Genomic DNA, 22,888 nt, shown 5'->3' with positions numbered 1-22,888 from the left:
AATGGCAATGTTTGGCTTCCCTAATTTTAGAATGGACTAGAATAGAAGCACAGACAGTAGTCAGCCAAAACAAATTCCTGACTCCAAGACAGTTGTGCTCTTATCAGTTATAACATGATTATCCTTCTCCTCAGCTGGAGTCCCTAAACTCTGACACCTAAGAGTAAGTAAAAGGACTCTATTCTACATTTTAAAATACTATACGGACCAGAATCTATAGCAGGGTTTATAAGACAGACAGCAAGCTTCTGGTTATTTGGTTATATTAATATATGTGGCCATATATTCTGATAATGATTGAATGAAGCATATGAGGAACTTCATTAATGTGCCTTTGGTCATTCAAGGCCTTCCATCAATCAGTCTCAGCAAGGGCACTTACTGAAAGTGAGTGTTGTCTCTCAGAGATTGATTTATAGACAAGAGACAGTACAAACAAGTTCCCGCCTTTCCCAGCGAAACACCAACGTCTTCTCCCTTTTCTTACTCGTCTCAAATCAGCCTCTGACCTCAGAGCTGTGGACATACACTATGTGCCTTTAGGCAGGAGGATCCTTGAGTTGGTTCCTGGTCCCAGGGGCCTGTGGCTTTCCCTCACAGATGCCTCTGGCTCTCAGACCTTGGCATGAGCATGCAGAACGACCACTGTTCTGGCTCTGTACAGGAAAACCGTTGTGCGCTGCTGCCCAGTGGCCGAGTAAGACCCTAGGAGGGCAGGCAGAGGCAGCAGCTGAGATGGTGATGCAGAGCACACTCCCCCCTGGCTTCTCTGTGGTCTTGAGAGGACACCATGGTTTTTAAATGAGCATTTACAAGGGAGTGAGACAACACAGACTCAGTGTGATTAACATAAAGATTTCTTCCTTTCTAAGTGAAATGTGTGAGTCATTTTTCTTATAAGACTGCTGTGATTCAAGTAAAGTTTTATGGCCAAATTCTGAAACCAAATTCTGGACAAATATAGGATTTATAAACACTTGATATATTGTACAAGCTGTAGAAAGACAGACTTGCCATTAGGCAATGGCATCTTTACAAAATTCATTTTCTAAAATTGAGAAGTTCCACAGGAAATAGGCTAACCATAAGGCCTAGTAGCTGGATACTGCAAAAAAAAAAAAGCCCCACAAAAATGAAGGAATACAGACACGTAAGACTCCTATCCACAGGTACTTGTACTTGAGGTGAGGGAAGGTCTATTTATAATAGCCCTTCCCCCAGACCAGCATTGCTCAAAGTGGGGTCTCTGGACCAGCACCATCTGACAACTTGTCAGAAACACCATTTCCTGGGCCTCTTCTTTCCAGACCTGCTGAGACTTGGAAACTCTGGGGATTCTATGCACACTAAAGTTTGGAACTACAAGTTTATGAGATACAATCTGCCTCACAAGGTACACAGGAAATGGCCTTTCTTATACAAAAAGATTTAGTGTTTAAGGCTGTGGTCCCCAGCTCCCAGGCTGTGGACTGGTACCATCTGCGGTGTATTAGAAACCGGGCCACATAGCAGGAGGTGATCGGTGGCAAGTGAGTGAATTTTCATCTGTATTTACAGCTGTTCCCTATCACTCGCATCACCACCTGAGCTCTGCCTCCTGTCAGATCTGCAGCGGCATTAGATTCTACATTATGGTGAATTGTATAATTATTATATATTACAATGTAATATTAATAATAAAGTGCACCATAAATGTAATGCGCTTGAATCATCCTGAAACCATTCCTACTCCCCCAACCCTGTCCGTGGAAAAAATTCTCTGCCATGAAAATCGGTCCCTGGTTCCAAAAAAGTTAGTGACTGTTGTATGTAAGGCATTCATTTATATGTAAGAGATGATCTTCTTTCTGTGCTACTAGGATGGTACTGGTATTAGGTCATTAAATATGAAACATCCGATTTTGAATAAAAAACTATCTCAAGCAGTACAGTTAATCAAAATATGCACCTAAACTATCGACACAGTTTTGCCATCTCATTGGTAGCTTGTTTATGCCAGCAGCGAACAAGCCTGGAGAGCAAGTGGAAAGGCATTTTTCACAGCTTGTTGAGAATGGAATATTTTTCCTTGCAAGAAGTGGTCCAGAGCCTGGAAAAATGGTAGTCAGTTGGTGTAAGGACTGGTGAATATGCTAGACGATGAACAGTTTCAAAGTCCAGCTGCTATAGTTTGAGCAATATTGTTTGTGCGATGTGCGGTTGAATGTTGTCTTGCAGGAGGATTGGCCTCTCTCTCTTGATCAACCTCAGCTGCTTAATCATAAGAATCCCCATCATTTCATCCAGTTGGCTGCAGTAGACATCTGCTGTAATACCAGCAGATGTGGACAATACCAGCACTGGACTGCCAGACACCATTAGCTTTTTTGATGAATATTCAGTTTTGGACTGTTTCAGTACTTCATTTTTATCCAACCATTATGCCAAATGCATTTTTCATCACATGTAACAATACGGTGTAGAAATGGTTCACTTTTCTGTTGTGACAGCAAAGAAAGGCAGGTTTACGATGATTTTTCCTCTGAAACTCATTTAGTTCATGTGGAATCCATTTATCTCACTTCTTTACCATGCTGATTTATTTCAAATGGTCCAATATTGTTGGAATAGTAATGTAGGTTGAGATGGATTTGCTTCCACTATAGCTTCCAGCTCTTCATTATCCACCTTGGTCTCATGTCGCCCATTTTCAGATTAAAACCACCAAAACAGAACTTCTCAAACCATCAACATACTATGTGTTCATAGCCACATCCTTCCCAAATACTTTGTTGATATTTCAAGCTGTCTGTACTGCATTGGTTCCAGGACAGAACTCATATTTGAAAAAAACATGAATTTTTGACTTATCCATGGTTTCAGAAAAATTGCTCTAAAAATTTTTTTGAAAGATAATCACAAGCTAAACCATGCATTTGAAAGACTGAGGATGTATCTTCACAATATAAATAAAACAAGTATCAAAAGGAAATGTCAGAGATATCAACTATCAAACATAAGGAAATCGGACATTTCATGCTTAATAACCTATCCTTGGGATTAATAGTCATTCAGATAGTTCTTGGTGTTCTGTAATTGACAAGTTTTGTTGCTGTGCACAAATCAACTAAGCCATTTGGTTACAGCAGCACCTTACTTACTGGAACCAATGTCTGTGTCAATAAAGAAAACCTAAGTTATGTTGTGGTAACAAGTCACTCCCAAACTTTCCTAACATTAACCCTTTGCATTCGGATGTCGAGTGCTGACACGATTAGCAAAAATTATAGAGATTAAAATTACTCTTTGAATGTATCAATAATTTGAAATATAAAAAATCCAAATAAGTTTGTATGAAAAGAAACTCCAGTTTTTTATTCTACTGGTGTGCTTTGTAAAATCTGGGGTATTTAAAAAATTAAGTCCTGAGTAGAATAAAGGAATCAAGAAAAAAGCAAGCGAGTGCAAAGGGTTAAAAGTTTCTTTCATTTACATAGTATACCTGTAACAGCTTGGCAGGGGAACTCTACTCCACATAGTCACTCAGGAATGAAGGCTGATGGGATATCTACCCAACATGTGCTTCATGATTATCATGACCCATGACAGGGTACAGGATGTGGTGAACTACACACTGGCTTTTAAAGTTTCCATGTGGAATTGACACATAACTTCCACTAATATTTCATGGAGAAGCAAGTCACATGGCCAAGTCTAACTTCAAAAGTGGGCAAGAAGTACATCCTATCTTGTGCCCAGAAAAACAACTGGGGTATTTGAGAATGGCCCTGATAACTCCTGGTCAAGGTTATGAGTTTGTCATCATGTGCAAACCTGTGTATTAACATTAACAAAACAACAGAGCCCAGAGTCTTCAGTTTTTACATTCATTCCTTATCTTGTTTGATCCTATTGACCTTCAAATCCATACCCTCTCTCCCAAGTTTTTTTTTTTTTTTGGAAACAGAATCTTGCTTTGTCACCCAGGCTGGAGTGCTTGATCACAGCTCACTGCAGCCTTGAACTCCTGGCTCAAGCAATCCTCCTGCCTCAGCTTCCCAAGTAGCTGGGACTACCAGTATATGCCAGGCTGATTCTCCCCTGCCCCCTACTGGCACCTTGATCTTGGACCAGCTAATTTTAACATAGGTTTTGTAGGTGGGGTTTTGCTACATTGCCCAGGCTGGTCTTGAACTCCTAACCTCAAGTGATCCTCCCTCCTTAGCCTCCCAAATGCTGGGATTTCAGGCATATGCCACTGTACCTAGCCCCAAGATCTTTTTTGATCAAACTTTTTCCACTTTTTTAAAGTTAAAAAAGTTGAATATACATACAGAAAAGCAAACAGATCATGAGTATGCAGCCTAGTGAATGGTCTCAGAATGAATGTCACAGTGTACCTACCCCACAGGCCAAGAAATCAGCCATGACCAAGAGCTCACCAGCCCCTTTGGCCTTCTCCCAAGTATCTCTTCCCCCTACCCTCAGGGCAACACTCTCCTGACTTTTAACTCCATACTTCAGTTATTTTGTTACACTCATCCATTCAACCAGTGTTTATCATCCAGGCACCGGAACTTCTCTGTCCTGGCAGATGGTGTTACAAACTCAAGTACAAAATTTGATCCTAGTGAGCTTCCTTCCTGTCAGAAGTCAGGATTATTTTCTGGAGGGTGACATATTTTAGACAGGGTTGGGGGTAGGTGAGCTCTCTGAAATCTCAGGGACTCGACCTAATTAATTAATATTTTATTTCCTGTTTAAGCACATGCAGTACTTCCTACCAAAGTAGACTGGACCATAGTGGAGTCTCTCTGCTGGCTGACATGAGAAATAGGCAGCCTGCCCAGCAGACACTTGATCTCCTACCACCAACCTTTACACAGCATGAAGCTGCCCAGTACCACTGGTGACAAAGTAGCTCCTGCTCATCTGCAACTCAGGTATGTTTCTCTTCCTCTCAATCATAGAGCCTCACCCTCCCAGGTGGTGCTAGGGCTAGGTAAACTGGTTCTTTCTGAGCTGGGGAACAAGTGTAAAACTTGGAAGATTGTGGTATTTGGTCTTAGGAACAGGAATATTTCGTCTACAGCTTCCACTACCTGAAAATGAGGGATAGATTTCCTATCCTCTTGCCTATTAAATCATCAAAGGTCTTACTGGAGAGGCAGCGGCAGCTGCGTTCCTAAAATGCCAGTTCCTCCTCGAATATCCTCTAAAACAGACATTTCTGTGTAAGCATGCACCCATTTAAAAAAATGGTATTTTGTTTTCCAACTTTGTGAAATCCATACCAGATTTCAGGATAGGTATTCAAGGATGCTGTTATAAGCTTTATGAAAGCGGAGTGCAGTTGTCCAATTCCACCCATAAGGAATAGCCAGTGGCTTGAGTGTCGCAGCCAGTGGGTTAGCCACATCCTTTTGTGGTAATAACTTTCAACAAAGTGTACTTTAACAATGCTTTTATAAGCAGCTGGCTTTTAAATTATAGCCATGTTGAGTAAGAGCAGAGTAAACATATGATTAGCAATTTCCTTATGCAGAAAGTAGAATTAAATAGTTTCTGGCTAAAGCCCAGGGCTTTAAAAAAATTGTGCTTTTGATAAAAAAGAAAATGGAAAACTATCTTTATTCCAATGCCAAAGAAATGGTTCATGGCCTTTTTCCTAAGCAGTAACAGTCCAGCTCCATGAGGAAGTGGGGAAGGAAAAGATCAACTTGGGAAAATACTCCAAATACTGCCTGTTCAGCTGCTGTCATCTTTGTGCTAAGCTGTCCCCTGCTCTCTGTAAGCACAGTAAAATAGATCCTAGCCTTCTAGAAAGTACTCCAGGTAGATGCAGAAATGCTACTGAACATGGATAAACAGCACACAAAGACTGTGTGGTATCTTTTTCCTGTCCTCTGTAGGTCAGAATTTAGTGTTTTGATCAACAGCAAAAGACAAGCTCCTGATACATTAGAGATAACATATAATATTTCTTGTTTTGATACAGTTTCCTCACCCTGCCTGTTTGGGGAAAAAAACAGATGTATAGTGTCTCATAATTTGGGAGTAACAACTCCTCAGTGTGGACCAAAGGACACATTGAGAAACACCTGAGATTCTTGTTAACCATGCAAGGTCCCCAGATATAAAGAATCAGAATCTTTAGGTTACCCTCGAAATTTGCATTTCCCCCAGCCCTCTCAAAGTTCTTACAAATGCTGTGAAGGGAGAGCTAGCACAAAAGCATCATAAAAGTATTTTTACTGGTAGCAGGCTCCCCAAAAAAGGACATACCAGGGTTTAGAGAAAGGTTATGGTTGGTCATTCATTATTTCCTTTTGAGGGAGAAATAGCAGTTTTCTTACCTGATTCCATCTGCAGAAATTGTCACGCATCTGCAATATTTCAGTATTACAAACATCAGAGATAAAATTGTCCTCAGAATATTGATAACTTACAGGAAAGGGCTAAACACTTCATTTATTTTGGGACCAGTGTTAGGTAAAGTGTTTCCAGTGAATTTCTCCAGAAATACCTTCCTCCCTCAACTCCCTACCTGTGTAAGTGAAAGGTTGAGAGGTTTAGTCATCAGTTTAGTCATAATAGTGGCAGGGCAAGTTGTTAGTTTTGGTTTCTGAACATTACTGCTCCATTCCTGTTGTTTTGGGGTAGATTCCAGCCTTCAGCTGCTCAACTTCCAGGGCAAGGTCTCTGGGAAATTGGTTCACTGTCACCTAAAGGTATAGCCTTCTGTTAACTTAAGTTGGATAATAAGATTAGGGGTCTCCAGCCCTATGCCAGCCTCACTTGGGGACCTTGCCCAGTTATGGAGTCACAATAAATCACAGCTATACCAATGGGATAATCAGGCTTGTTTATATAGTGTGCCAAGATCCCAAGATAAAAAGCATTCTAACTCCCCCATGTTATTAAAGCAAACAAGGCACAAGCCAGTGTGTGTTACCCGGAGGTTAGATACATAATTGTGTAAGACCTCACTCAAAGGTAAAATAAGACTCATTTTCTTTTTCAAAATTTAGCCCAAGAAATCTAAAGTGTAGCACTCAGACGTAGGGATTCATTTTCTAATGCATTAATATTAATGCCTTTCTTTTCTCTGATGGAACAAAGAAAATTCCCAGGCCTGAAATCTACCTGCGATATAGTTCTTTTTGCTCAAAAGGCATGTCTTGCTGTTAAGGAACAGATAACGCAGGGCTCTACTTCTTTTCACAAACACACGCTCTTCTGCTTTAATTTATTGTGCCATTTTGGATGTGTAGGAACTTGGGCTTGAATAACTACCTGAACTGAAATTTAGTTCGAATCCCAGAGCTACCAGATCTGTCCTGAGAGGGAAAGAGAGGCTTATGACTCCAGGTGGCTATGACCTCATTTTCACAGTTCATGGCAGAGTACAGTCCCTTGTGGTCTTGGGAGATCAGTCTGTCACTGCCCAGGTCTGCCTGCATTGCCAATGCCACTCTTCAGTGCTGCTCCCCAAGCTCTTCTCTGAAAGATTGAAACAGGCATTAAGATGAAATACCTATTAGAAAAGTCTACTCTCTGGCCTCTTTTTTAGCTCAAATTAAAAAAGGAGGGAAGAAAGGAGGGAAAGAAAAGTTTCAATGATATTTCTCTGATGCACCTGGCTCTCCCAAATGGCCTTGGTCAAAATTTATCACCAGCATCCGTGCCAAAACACTTAGTTTGAATTTTGGCTGTCGTGCTTGTCCATTTTAATGAGATGGTCCCAATTCTCTTTACTCTTTAAAAAGAACTTGAAAACAGGTGTTGTTTGGCCAACAGCATGCTGAAATAAAAGGTCTGTTCAGCTTTATCTTGGCTTTCTTGTTGCTATACATTTCAACAAGTCACCCAGCAGTTGCACCCAAAATTAGAGCTAAGGATTGCTTCTGCACCTGAGAAGAGCCAACTCAGAGGCTCCCCTTGGAGGTTACCTGTCTGATAAGCTGTTTGCCTAATAAGGTCTCAAATTTCAGCCTCCTGACTTGCAACCCGAGTCTCAGGCCAAGCTGTGGAAATGGACAAGTGCTCTCAGCAGATACCTCCTCCCTGTTGGAGCCCTGAGTCCAAGACCAGTAGACCACACACTTGCCCTCCCTGCTCAGTCCATCCATCAGCGTTTGCTGACACTGTTATAAGTCAACAGGATCAGGGCAGACAGCTGTCAGAGATGAAGCAGGGACAAGGAAAAAAGCTTAATGAAATTTTATTTTGGAAATATGGCAAGAGTCTAAGGCACTTCAAACATTTAAATACATATAGGACCAAAGTAAATGTGACCTGGTATGAAGGAATCAATCCATAAATACAAAGAACTATATACTATGTTTCTCTAGAGGCAAATAATAGCCAATTCCTCTAACACAATCCAACTTTTATCAATAGATACATAGTTGTGCCATTATTAATAAAAATATGGTAATGTTACATATAGTTTCTTCATGTCTTTAATTACTATAGAATATAAAAGTTGAAAATAACTGTCAATTTCATAGACACCTTTTATATAAAAAGTCGTATAATACATCCACCTAGATAAAACCAATTAAAAAATACTTCCTTTTATAAGTTCTATACTTTGAGAATTCCATCTTCTATTTTTAAATCAGAAACTACCAGCCCAAGTTGCTGATAGTCAAAGTCATCGCAACTTCCTTACTTTAAAAGAATACAGACAAAAGGAACATCACCTTGGAATGGAATTTTGGAAGAGATTTCTAATGATTCCACATTTAGTAAATATTTGTGGAAAAATTTTAAAACACGATGTCAGTGAGAACCTGACACTTCTTAGTGGTGGTGGGGGAGTGGAGAGAAGTGAACAGAAGGTGCCCATTCAGGTCAGGTTACAATTTCCCACGACTGTACATAACGGAGCAGAGACTTGACAGCAACAGAGACTGGATTAAAGTGTGCCCTACACAGAGAGAAGATGGCCAGAAAGGAGGCGTGCCCAGGCCAGCAGTCTCTGCACTGTGAAAGCTTCAGCCTTTAGCCCTCAGCTTTATGCTTCTGTTTGCTGGTGAGCTCAGGCACAATACATATACATTCAGTATCTGTCAACCCAAGAGGAACAATTAGCAGCTTAATGGTGGCGTGTAAATGGAGACCGATTTGCACGTAATCATTCAAATGAACCTCGGTGGGTGGGACCTGGAGACGTCTTCCTTCCAAGCCTAGGCGTGCCCTAGAGACCAGGAAAATAAAAATATTGGGGATTAGTAAGTGACCTCAGGCAGATGTATCCCCTGTGACATAGGAGCATGGTCCCTCATAGCCAAAAACCACCTGTGACCCAGAGCCTTGAGAGCTCTAGCCAAGAATGGGGGACAGATGTCCACAGCCCCAGGCATGGCTCCAACGTCAGCTGGTCTCAGCAGTGCCATATCCAAGTTAACTGCCCAGAGCGAACTCTGGACTGCGGGCTGCCCACCGTCTGCTTTAGGAACAAAGCCAAGACCATGGTGATATGTGGCCATGGGCTCGGGATGTGCCATTTGAATAATTCTGCACAGAATAAAAACCTCCATGTGAGGATGTGAGAGGTTTTTATTCTGTGCAGACAAGCACAGCATCTGCTAAACACCAGCTCTCCTGGCCTTCATGGTGGGGCAGACACAACAAACGCTTAAGCTCCAGGCTAAAACTTCCATTTTCAGAATCAACATAAAACCTGTGCCTGTCAGTTTCCCAAGGATGAGGGTCTGCCAGGCTGGTAGATTTCAGCCTATTTACAAATGCCAATGTACAACACTGACCGGAGACTGGGCTTTTGCGAAGTTGACGTGGGCATAGAGGAGAACAGCGATGTCCTTGTGTCCTGCTTCCAGGGCTATTGAGAGCGCGGTGCTGCCATCCTTAAGATGGAAAGAACAAGCCAGGTGGGTTTCTCAAACTTCCAGACAGCCAAAAGGTACCAAACCACTCTCTAGCAATTGACAAGGTTCCCCAAATACAGCCATTTGTTCACTCCTTTAGGAAACTTCTGAGGAAGCAAAGATGAATGAGGCAAGCCTCCAACCTCAAGAAATCTTAGTCAAAGAGGAGAATCACCCCACCATTCCCTTTGTCTTTGCCTCACAATATCTAGCGGGGAGGTCTGTACACTGTGGATCCCCAAAAAGTGCAGGCTGCCCATGAAGAACTCGTATTCAACCATTTTGCCCACCATAAAGGAACAGTAGAAGGAGACGGGTAAAAACATAATTTAATCTTTTTTTTCCTTATGATTACAACAAATAACTAGGCAAGTACCATGGTGTGTGTTTGGAGGCCATGCAATTTGCCAGATCTCTCTTAACTTTCCTCTTGGAGAGGGAGCTGTGATCCTAAAGCCCTAACCACCTCAGAGGTGGCTTGCATTAAGTAGAAGGGAAACACCACATGAAAGAAAATTTCAGTTAAATGCTTGATTTCTATTAAATTGCAGGGATTTAGATGGATGTAAAAGGAGTACCAAGGCAAAGGCAGCACAACATATTTTCTGTCTAGTCTTGAAATAGGGATTTTCATCTTGTCAAAAGCAGCAGGAAATAGTTTGCATGTGGTTTACTCGCATGGTCCTTCCCTCCCACACTGAGTTCTGGGAGCTGCTTTTCTTCCAAACAAAAACCAAAACTCATCTAACACAAGCTGTCCTTGAGGAAAGAGAAGTTGGAAACTCTCCCTCCCCTCAAGGGGAGCTTAAGGGAATGTGGTACAAATGCAGCACCAGTTTCAGCAATGTGGAGGTAGCTGAAACTACTAAGATAGTCAACCCTTCAATCCAGTAAAAACCCCTATTGGTTTGTTCTTGGTGGCCTGGACCCAGAGGTATCTGAAGTTTAGTGAAAAGGAGGATATTTTCCCTCTTTCTTTCTGGTGTATTGGGCTGAAGGAAGCACTGGTCTAACCTGTGCTCCATAGAGATAAACCTTCAAAAACAACAAACCCAGCCCAAATTCTGTGACCTTAAACCCTTTCACCACCTGATTGCCCATTCTCAGACATGCCCATTAAAGTACTTTCTTCTTTTTATGAATTGTGGGGTGAGACCTATTTATCTTTCTGCCTTTGGCTTCAATTAATGGGAGTATTAGCTTGCACATAATTAAGCGTAGCCAAACTGGGTGGTGAAGGGAGGTGGCCTGGATGGCAACACAATCCACAGAGAATAAATGAGAATTCATTCTCTCCCTCTTGCCACACAGCATTCCAGGCCGAGTCCCCTAGGCCCTGGCCTAGAGGCGCAAGGGAAACAGCTTACGTTGTCCTCCAGGTGGCCATTGCAGCCTGGCTGGGCCAGCAGCAGCTTCACGATCTCCACGTGCCCGTGCTCGCTGGCACACATGAGGGCTGTGGAGCCCTCGTCGTCCTGGATGTTGACATCAGCCCCGCAGGCCAGCAGGCCTTTCACCATGTCTATCCGCCCGTGACTGACTGCCAGCATGAGGGCCGTCTGCCCTGCCTGTGGGAAGGAACAACGGACTTCAGAAGTACATACTGAGCTGGTAGGGGATGGCTTGTAGCAGGGCTGTGCTGGGGGAGGGAAGAGAAGAGTGTGATGACAAGAGGGGAAAAACTGTAAATGGTATTGCTTGGGCAGGCTAGGGGCAGGCATGGAGAAACTAGTTTCTTAGGAGCTAAGGATGATCATAAAGGAATCAATTTTCATTTCAGTGTAGAGGATCTGTGTCATCGTAGCAATGAATTGGAGAGTTCAGAAGATGTATAAAAGTCAAGTTGTGAACACATCTGGACTTGAGACACTCTGTGCCTGGCATGAAGACGCTTCAACAAGGAGACAGGAAACAACAGACACTGGGCATATGATGTGGACTCCTAGTCTCTTACATGCAGGCAGACTTAAACCATTTCTGTGCAAACTCTGCAAACAGAAGGGCAAGGCAAGGGGGGAGGGACAGGTTTCCAATGCCAACTATAAGCCCATATTTCACTATGTTTGGTCAGCAAGGGCAGCACGTGGACTAGGGGTGGGCTGGCGAGCAAGTGCACTGTGGTGGGAAGTGTGGTGTCACTCACTGTCTGCTCTGGCAGAGTGATCACAGCAGGCCTGTGTGGTACCCACCAGGCACATCTGCAATCAAGAGCACAGGAAGCAAGTGTGCTCACCTGACTGGCTTTGGCGTTGACGTCCCCACAGCCGAAGAGTTCTTCCACAACCCGCATGTCCTTTTCTGCCTCCACGGCAGCAAGGGCCGCCAGCATGATGGGGGTATACCCCGCTTTGTTCTGGTGATCCACATTACACACATCTGCAAAGAAGAGTCTATTAAGGGAGCAGCCATCTCCTAACAGCAGCTGCACACAGGGACAGAAGGTATGTGGTTTAGAAGAGGCCCAGTGAAATGGCACCAGGTAGTCAGAGAATGACTTAGGAGGAAATGTGAGAGATGATTTCATGCCAAACAAAAAAATTTTTTTTTCCATATCATGAAAGACAGTAAACTTCTACGGCACGTCTTGGTGATTGAACTGCAACAATCTTGATGTCTGTGAGGCTGTTCTAAGTAATGGCTTCTTTGGAGAATAAACTATATTAAATCTAGGCATTCAGCTGTATTTAGGAAATCACTGTTTTGGAGTGAAGCAGACATTGAGAGCCACAGATGAAAGAAGGGTTTGTAAAGGCTTGTGTATGAACACTGAGTATGTTGTTATCTACTTATCCAAACACTACTCATTCTGAGATCCTGAGTTTATAACTCTGATTCGTGCAGCGTCTGTAGAAGCAGAATTCCAGTCACATAACATCTAGCTCTAGGATTTGTGGTCTGAGAGTGAATGCATGAAGTCCTCTAAGAAACAGCCAGGGCTGGACAGACGCAGTGAACCAGACCTCTTCTATTCCTGTAATTCTTAAGGAGTCTTCAAGGGCGAAATTATCCTTTAGGCATTTAAAAGTTCTTTCAGCACTTTCTATGAAATGGTAAATGTTAGTAAGCAGCATTTATGTGTGACCAAGTTAAAACATTTAGAATGTTTTTTATCATAAAGGAGTAGAAAAGGTATCAATGAAAATTTACCTTAAGATCCCAAGCAACTGCATACTAAGTGCATAATGGTGTTTTTAAAAGTGCATATTTTTATGTAAAAAATGGAAAAGAAAAGGCTACAGAAGCAATAAGTACATGTGCTCTTTGAAGCTTCACAAATGGTGAAGCATCTTAGATTCATATTTTATAGAGCCAGAATCTCAGTGTATAATGGCAAGCAATAAAAATTAAGTAAATAAAGAGTGATTAATATCATTTAATTTGCCAAGATGTTTGATCCACTCTAATTTTCCAAGAGTATATTAAATTGTTCCTTTCAGAAGTAATACTGCAATCCTATTTCCAGCTTCCCTGGCTGGATATTATCCACTTCTGTTTAAACAATAACTTGGGCTGACATTATCGCCAGCTCTATTTAATGTCTGGAAAGTCTGAAGGGAAGAAGGTTTGAAATTCCTTCCTGTAAGATGGAAACAGTTATACCCTAACACAGCCCCTAAAATAGGGAACAAGCAAACTTAGAGGAGAAAGAAAAGGATCAATCTGTTTGAACTTCTTCTCTGCATTAATCCAAAATCCCCAAAGCAGAGTAGAAAACACTGGACAGACAAGTTCAGGAAAACTAGACAGTTTTCTTGCGTATTCTAAATCAGATGTTCACATTGTATCCTCATTAACACATTAACTGCCATGTGAGTTGTATTTAACTCATGCTAGTTTTGAGCCGGGGGCCTTGTGAAACATATGTAAGCATATGGTTTGTGAAAATCTTGTTGATGTTCTTGTTACAGTTGATAATTTAATTGCATATAACTCAGACATAGAAAGCAATAAAAAAATAACAAATTTTTCATTAAATCAGAAAGTATCATTTTTGGTTTCAAAGTTTTTCTGTTTTCACACTGGCCTTGAGGAAAAAATTTTTCTTCTAGTGTGGCAAGTCAATGTGTTAATTAGACTGAGGTACTGTGAATTCTATACCAGTCACACACTAAAAGTAAAAATATGTATTACAAAAATAAATGAAAGTGATTTGGGGACTATGTGTATCACTGGGCTGCTCCACTTGAACAAAAAGTTGAATGCTCCCTATTTCTCAAGGAGACCCTTCTATGTACCACTTCCTCACTTCATGTTTAGTATAGCTGCTGGTGACATTCTGGGATAGCAAATTTTCACTATTCTCACTATCATTGTTCACATATAACACTCGTTTCCTCTATATTGCTCCCTCAGTAACAGTATGTTTTAGCAAGAATGGTGGTGATTCTACCATGATCTGCTACAGTGGCTTGGCCTGGTGTCCATCTTGAGTCCCCTACTGCTGCAGGACCATAGGATGGTGGTCATGGAGCAAGGACAGACTGCTCCACAAGCACCAACGTTATGACTCTGGGCCTATGAGCAGCCCTTTGCCTCCTGGGAGCAAACCAGCCAAGGCTGCATGACTCAGCTCAGGAAAGAACGTGAGTCATGTTTATTACCAGGGATACACCTCACTTGAACACAACTGAACTGCAGCAAGAATATCCTCAAAACCTCCTTTCAAAACCAATCTGGAATCTGTGTCACCCAGTTTTATGTAAACTTCAAACCTCCCATGAATGTCTCAATAATACTCTTGTCACCGCATAAGGAAAAGCAATGAAAAGGATTTTAGGGTGGTCAGAGAATTCAGGAGTGGCTCAACCAGCTTTTTTGAGATGAGTCATGACCCAAGGGCTGTTAGAGAAGAGATGGGTGCAGCCAACATACCAGCGTCCAAAAGCAGCTTCACAATCTCAAAGTTGGAGTGGGACACGCTATAGTGGAGGGCTGTGTTGCCGTTGCCATCAGCCATGTTGATGACGTAGCGGAGGACGTCTGGGGAGATAGCCTCAAAAGCAGCTATGTAGTCCCCCACCATGGCTGGAACAGCTGATTTCTGACTGGACACGCGGAACCACTCGTGCTGGAGGGTGTTCAGACAGAACCTCTGCCAAAACACCAAGCAGCCATTAGTTTTTCTATTTATAAACCTTTCTGAGACCTAGCCTGAAAGCCCAAGTAGCTAGGCCATTTATAGTCAAAGTTCATGCAGTTAGAATCTGCTCTCAGAAACAACTAACGAAACCCAGAGCCCTAAGAGAAGCTTCAAACAGCAAACTGGGCCACCCCCCTCCTGATTTTAAGCCACATACATATTCTGGTTTCTATAAAAGAGACCATATAGCACTGTGCAAGACCAGAGGGTCTGGAGCCAGACCACCGACATTCAAATTTGGGCTCTGCTACTTATAAGGTATATGACCCTGGGGAAGTTACTTTTACTTTGTCTCAGCTTCCTCATCTGAAAATAGGGATAATACCTTCCTTTCACAGTGTTTGTGATGAGAATGAAACACTTAGGCCTGGCTCAATTTATTACCAAGCTATTAATGTTATGTAATTATGCTGGCCTTGCAAATGATTTTCATAGAAATCAGGAAGAAATTAATTAGCCCACACTTAATTATGCTGCTTCCTTCCTAACCAGCCCAACCTCAACTACTCCGATTCTTCCACAGTCCTATGCCTGGGGACCATAAGCATGAAGCCAACCCAGTTCCCACCCCAATCCCAAATACAAATGCTCAGCCATGGAAAGGGGACAAAAAGCAGGTCTGCAACTAATCTCATTTCTCATTCAGATCTTTTGTCTCTGATCATCAGCCCCACTCAGACTTCCTTAGGCCACATGAATGTGGCATTTGTTTTGTGGATGATCAAGTTAAGTATGACCACATGCAGCTTCATGCTGACCAGGCACACAGCCCAGGCCGGTGACAGGGATGACTGCAATGCCATTTTCTATGGGCCTTTTTTCCTATGACTTTAGCATTGATTTGTGCTTTGCTTACTCTTTACCTAACTTTCTTTTCTTCTACTCAAGTCTTTTACACATTTAGATTTCTATGTCTTTGGAGTCATCACACAGAAAAAAGGGAAATTATGTCCTCTGGCTGTCCTAATTCTGTTACTGCTTAAACAATCAGTGTCCTGATACAACTATTTGGCCCTGGCATTGTGACCGCTCAGATGTCTGCTACTTTTCAAAGCACAATACCTTAAACACTTTTACAGTGAATGGAAATTCAATCAACAAAAAATGTACTGGTCACAGAGTGTGTGCATAACACCATGCACGGCAATTTGGGGATGCAGGAATGTAAGGTCCTTCCTAAAAACCACATAACCTAGCATTCAGAACCATTAAACAAAAGTATACTATAGCTATAAAATCTGGGGTCCTAAAACAACAGTTTTAAATTCAGGTTAAACCTAGTGGGAAATACTGACACTTGCTGCAGTGATATTTCATGGTTTTACTATTTGTGACCAAGGTATAGCCAGGCCTTTAATTTGTACTAATGAATTTCAACATGCAGTTACATGTTTCTCCTTGACCAGGAATTTTATTCATACAGTTAACCCTCTGTATCTGCAGGTTCCACAACCACAATTCAACCAACTGTGGAGTGAAATATTTGAAAAAATATAAACAGGAAAAAATAACAATAAAAGTAATACAAATTTAAAAATACAGTGTAAGAATTGTTTACATAGCATTTACATTGTACTGGGTATTATAAGTATCTACATATGATTTAAAGTATATGTAGGTTATATGCAAACACTATGCTATTTTTTTTTTTTTTTTTTGAGACAGAGTCTCGGTTTGTTGCCCAGGCTAGAATGAGTGCCGTGGCGTCAGCCTAGCTCACAGCAACCTCAAACTCCTGGGCTCGAGCGATCCTTCTGCCTCAGCCTCCCGAGTAGCTGGGACTACAGGCATGCGCCACCATGCCCGGCTAATTTTTTATATATATATATCAGTTGGCCAATTAATTTCTTTCTATTTATAGTAGAGACGGGGTCTCGCTCTTGCTCAGGCTGGTTTTGAACTCCTGACCTTGAGCAATCCACCCGCCTCGGCCTCCCAAGAGCTAGGATTACAGGCGTGAGCCACCATGCCCGGCCTATGCTATTTTATATAAGGGACTTCAGCTTCTATGGATTTTGGTATCCACGGGGGTCCTCCAACTACATTTTCTCAAAGCACTGAAGACAGAGCTATCAACCAGAGGGTTGGCCTGGCCTATGAAAGAGTCTGCACACATAAAAATGTCAGTGCATGAGAGAGTGTCATACTTGGCAATGACATCAGATTAAAACCATTGCCATAGGAAATATTTATGTGTCCTATGTTGCGCCCTTCATGATCACTAAGGCAACCACAACCTCTTTGCTCTTTGCTTCTGAATTTCTCAAACTGTGAGAAGATGACAAGTGTAGTTATTTTTGTTTAAAAACAGTGGCCGCCTTCATTCCACATCAGAACATAATATGCAGTTTCATAACTGAAAGGAATGCTGACCTCAGTCTAGATAGGTTTCTTTTAAAAACATATGCTAACTTAAAAAAATTCAAAGATGCTGCTCCCTGGATCATAAGATTCTGTAAACAGAAGTGGACTATGTAGAAAGAAGACAATTGACTGCAATTAGCCCTGCCTTCTCTCTGCAAGTACATGCCTCACAGATGCCTCCACCCAAAGGAAAGTACAGGGTGGGTAAAGAATGTCCAAAGTTGGGCCTCAGGGAAACACAGTGTGATCCGGGGAGCTAGGCAGCATGATGCTCACTTTGCGCACTCCTGCTAGAAACAGTAAGGGGACAAGCACGTAAACAGCAACAGCTCAGGGGAAGGCTATGACTGCACCGACAGTGGGGCACACCTGGACACGTACAAACTGGAGACAGTGTCTTTAGGTCAGACTCACCATATCTTTGCTGCTCAAAGCTTTGGAGTCATTTATATTATTTTTCAGTAAGTTGCATGCAGACAACATTTTTTCACTTAACTCATACCTAAAGGGGGAGAAAAATAGAGCTCATGTTCATGACTGGCCACAAGAGGAAAGCCATTTTTTATCTTAACGCTATATCACCCTTTAAAAGACAAGTGGCCCCCCAAAGCCAGCCTAGGCAGATGGTGATGGTGCTCGATTGGAGGTACCCTCCCTATCTGCAGGTGTCTGAAGATTGATGCCACTGTGCAGAGCCAGTACCTCAGCCAGCCAGAGCTCAAGGTCTTTTTATGAGGATATTTCAGTTTCCCCAGTTTGGCCTTTATAACATTATAACATAACATTTGGAGATATTTTGCTCCTTTTGTTCTAAGTTCTTAAACATTTTTACTCTTAAGGGATTGAAGAGGTCCAATTTATCCTATATCTATTAGGCTAACGAGTAAACCACATATCTGAACCCACATTTGGTGACTTAACAAGTATTTGTTTATCCCATATAAAAAATTAAACTGAAAAAATCAGATGACATGGTACAGAAATTATATCTGAAGCTATTAAAAAAAAACAGATGATAAGATATTGAGCCATTGGAAAACACTTGGAAATATAAACTAAAAACACTTACCTTGTGTTAATGCAGTTAAATTTTCATTTGTCAAATTAAGTGGAGATAAGTTTTCTGAAATGTACTATTTATATTTCATACAGTGAAAAAACCACACTGAAATTTCCATCTTTTCCATTCTATTGTCTCCTGCTTTATGAGCACAAAATCCATATTTGCTAATAGTCTTTAAAACTTACTACATTTTTAGGTTTATGTTTCAGCCAACAAGAGTGTGTGATATTTTATTTCAGGTGCTATTTATAATATTCCTAAATCCATTCTTGTGGTGTTCCTGAACACTCAACGCACAACATATAGGCATGTAAGTGATATATATCACCTGTACAGTAAATGTAAAATCTGTGGTTGATTCCAAACAACTGTTTCACACAATGATCCTGTAATAATAATACTGACACCCATATTAACATAAATGGCTAAAGATAAAATCTGAAACCTTAAAAAACTGTGTGTTGGTCACTAAAAAATTCAAATATGCCTTTAAATATGAGGTGAAATGTTGAAAAAATGGAAGCTTTAGTGGATGGTGGTTTCAAATGTAAAATTAGATAGCAAAAAGAGTTTCAAAGAACAAATGTCATTAGATATAAAGCCATTCTCTTTGCTACCATAAGAGATCCAAGAGTTACCACACTCTATACTTATATTTATTAATATCTCAATGAGATGTGCATACCTCTGAGGAACAGATAAGACTAAATAGATATAATTGCATAATCTCTGAACTGGCCAACTCTACAAAGTACATTAAACATGGGAATGTTGGGGAGGAAAGGGGAATGTACCACACCTCTCTCTGATCTCCACCTTCTCAGGTTCACATTCTTGAACCTGCATTTCATCTTCCACCCTGGCAGACTTGAAACCTTCAATATTAACTGCATGGTGCCCTTCTGCCATTCCCCGAGTGTCTTCATCCTCTTCCTCCTCCTCCTCCTCTTCTTCAGGAGGATATTCAATGACATCACACTCGTCATCTGACTCGGAAGAAGAGCTTTCATCTGAGCTGGAATCATCACTTGAAGTTGTTTCATACCTAGGTGGCAATTGGGATTTCAGGAGATACAAGGTGTGCCCATAAAGACCCAGTGACAGAATTTTTACGCAGGGAAAGCTGCTACCTGACTCCAGAAATTTTGCCAGTTGTTTTAGACATGCCCTTAGAAGTTCAAAGTAAGGTCTATTTAAATGTCTAGTGGTTTTGAACAGATTCAGACCTAACATACTAATTGCCACATGAGTTGTATTTAACTCACACTAGTTTTGAGCCCAGGGCCTCGTAAAGCATATGTAACTCACATCTCCACCTTGGGAGCTGCAAGAACTAATTTTCAAGTTGCATATAATTCACGCACATAAAACAATAAAAAATAACTAATTTTTCATTAAATTAGAAAGGATTCATTTTGTTTTTGAAGTTTTTATTCTATTTTCGTAATAAACCACCACAGCCCCAAGGAAAAAAATTTTTTTTTCTAGTGTGGTGGTCAATGTGTTAAAAGGAACAACCTGGGTTGGCAGCTGGTATCACATCCGCTTGTTAAAAAAAATTATGGCATGTCTGGCTTAGTATAAATCAAGAGAAAATTTACTTCATAGTAACTAACCAGATCTGCAGTTGCTCATTTTTTATGTCTTTCCTTTTTTCCTGTTCTTCCTATTTTGCTCTATTAATTCTCCCAGTGTCAAGGTGAATATATTACTTGTATAACCAGTAGTTTCTCTGGTGCATGCCCTCCAAAATCTCCTGGGCCACATCAACCAATAAAGTTTTTAAGATTTAGAAAATGGGTACCATTGTTGTATCTTGGTGGCACACTTTACTGTAAATATTATCTCAGCTATGTACTTTTGTTTTCTTCCTGATTAATGTATCTTATTGATATTGAATAATTATCTACTAATCAGTTATTTGCTTTGATTCAATTATAGGAGGACAAAGAGGCTTAACTTTACCTGGGCCAGTTGGAAGAGGAGGAACAAACAATAAACATTCTATTTTGAAAGCAAAGAACTGATGGCGTGGCTAGGTCATTCTTCAGGTGAAAGGCCCTACAATTTTGTGACCATGGAGAACTAAGCCAAACCATCTATTTGGAAGGAGTGGCTGACTATCACTGGCCCACTGAGTGATGCTCTCAGTCTCTGCTCTGAGTTCTAACATAGGTAGGTACAAGTTGTCCAACAGTCCAGGAACCCTGCTGCATTCATTGAAGACTAATTTTTTTCAGATCAGAGGTGAGGAGGTGGAAACTGCTCAGCTTCATCAGGTATCCTTAAGAGAGTGAGATATCCTTAAAGATAGCAAGAAGAGAAGAGGAGAAGCCCAAATGCACCTTTCTGAGGAGGGAATCTTCCATCACCACGATGTGGCAGCTTCCCAGACCAGGTACCTTAAAATGTGACTTAAACAGGCAAGGAGGCAAAGGAGACAGACAGTGTTAAACTCTAGGTACCATCTTTCCTTACCCTCCATTAATGCCAACAAACTGAAGATTCTTTTTCGTGCCGTTTGAATCTTTGTTACCATCTTTCTTCTTCATGATGGACTTCAGCGTACTTTCATTATTTGTACATACTGTAAAAAAGTCAATCAAGGTGATCAAAATGAACAAAACTCATACCTGTACAAGTTAAATGAATAGGTAATCTCTCTTCCTGTACAATTATTTTTTCTCACACAGGTAAACATACATCTTGGCACATATATATATATGAGAAACTTGCACAAAATTCATTGGAAAAATGTGCGCATAGAAAGAAAATAATTCAAAGTTCCATTAATAACAGTTTTCAAATGGGAAAAAAGTCAATCACTACTTCCAGACATAACAAAACCAGTGACAACTGGCATTTGTGCCAGGATTTAATGTTTATAAAGTGATGTCGTGTCTCATTTGAGCCTCAGAAACCCCTTAGGCACTAAGATAGGGATTATTATTATTGTTCTTTTTCTACAGCTGAGATAACCTGGAAAAAATTTATGCCTGCCAGAATGTGATAGAATGAACTGCTGTTTAAGATATTTAACAATTTGCAGTATCAGATAAGCTTTCTTAAGGGATTGTTCAGCTTGCTTTCTTTGGTACTCTTAATTTAAAGGTATTCTAGGTCTGCCTTCTAAACAGCAATATAATCTTTTTTCCAGGTCAGTTTATAAAGCACACTGGTATGAAGCTGGAATGCTGACAATTTGGTCCCAGAATCCTCATGCCCAGGACTGAGAAACGTTACCGTAGAGGCCAGCGGCTATCTGGTCATCTGTCAGGTTCACTGCAGACAGTGCACACTCCTCGGTGGGGAAGGTGTCCTGGCTGCTGAGGGCCTTTCCATCCGTGGTCCCCACCTCTTGCTCAGGCTGGGATATCTGGGTGCTTAATGGCCCTCTTGACTGAAGGCTTCCACACTTACAGGTATATTCCAAATTACTTCCTATCAGGGAGGAGACGGGTATAGAGTATGTGATGCTAGGACTGAACAAAATAGGCTTAAAGAAAAACAAAAGATTCTTGCAGCTCATCATTTAAAATGGGACTGCTACCCAAAGCCCTCTAAACAGAATCCCTAATGCCTTCTTTGATTCTTAACCAGGTGTCCTCAAACTACAGCCCCGCGGGCCACATGCGGGTGTTTTTGCCCGTTTGTTTTTTTACTTCAAAATAAGATATGTGCAGTGTGCATAGGAATTTGTTCATAGGTTTTTTTAAACTATAGTCCGGCCCTCCAATGGTCTGAGGGGACAGTGAACTGGCCCACTGTTTAAAAAGTTTGAGGACCCCTGCTCTTAACCTTTTCCCTTGTGACCACATGCGGACCTGCCAAGGTTGTCATTCTAACTCCTCAGCATGTCTTCTTTTCTCTCTGCCCTGGCTACCTTATACTAGCCTTGGTTTTGGGTCACAGGAGTAGCACTCTGACAGCCCCTCTTTCATCACCATTTCCCACCTGGCCCACTGCTGCAGAGTAATATTCCTGCTCAGCTCTAATGGCATCATTATCCTAAAACAAAATGCAACAAAACCTAAACAAACACCCCACTGCTCAGTAAACACAGTCCACACTGCATAGCCAGATATTCTATAAATCATCCATAATCTAGCATGCCCTTACCTCCCAACTTCATTTCCCACTACTCCCGAGATCCTTATGGGGACAGAGGCTGCATCCCAGTAGGTAGAAGCACTCTCTGCATGTAGAGTGAGGGTCTCTCTCATTTCCTCCAGGTGGCTCTCTGCCACCTGGAATGCCTTTCTTCCCCATCTTCACATGGCCAACCCTCCCATCACTTCTAAAGAGCCTTCCCTGATCTCCCTCACTAAAAGTAACATTCGTTTCCCTGAACTCTCAAATTCCATCCTCCATATATTCTTCTGGAATCTATGATACAAGCTATACATACATACATACAATCTATGATATAAGCTATAAAGTGATTTA

At 41.4% G+C, this 22,888-nt stretch overlaps 1 protein-coding gene across 6 annotated transcripts in view; it reads right to left on the bottom strand.

Annotated features, from left to right (window-relative positions):
* Positions 1–8,187: 8,187 nt before the first annotated feature.
* Positions 8,188–22,888, bottom strand: part of KANK1 (KN motif and ankyrin repeat domains 1) — a 205,978-nt gene continuing 191,277 nt past the window's right edge. For all 6 annotated transcript variants that reach the window (XM_076008654.1, XM_076008656.1, XM_076008658.1 and 3 more), the window contains 9 exons: positions 21,686–21,883; positions 20,921–21,029; positions 19,242–19,487; positions 17,794–17,881; positions 14,748–14,967; positions 12,109–12,251; positions 11,243–11,443; positions 9,756–9,854; positions 8,188–9,184 (listed from right to left, as the gene is read on the bottom strand). In XM_076008654.1, coding sequence (XP_075864769.1) covers positions 9,122–9,184; positions 9,756–9,854; positions 11,243–11,443; positions 12,109–12,251; positions 14,748–14,967; positions 17,794–17,881; positions 19,242–19,487; positions 20,921–21,029; positions 21,686–21,883 — 1,367 coding nt within the window. In that variant the 3' untranslated portion in view covers positions 8,188–9,121. The remainder of the gene's footprint in view (positions 9,185–9,755; positions 9,855–11,242; positions 11,444–12,108; positions 12,252–14,747; positions 14,968–17,793; positions 17,882–19,241; positions 19,488–20,920; positions 21,030–21,685; positions 21,884–22,888) is intronic.

Source organism: Microcebus murinus, chromosome 12 (genome assembly GCF_040939455.1).
Source record: "Microcebus murinus isolate Inina chromosome 12, M.murinus_Inina_mat1.0, whole genome shotgun sequence".
NCBI lineage: Eukaryota > Metazoa > Chordata > Mammalia > Primates > Cheirogaleidae > Microcebus > Microcebus murinus.
Note: the sequence above shows the minus strand (reverse complement) of the source record. Positions and strands in the feature narration are given on the sequence as shown.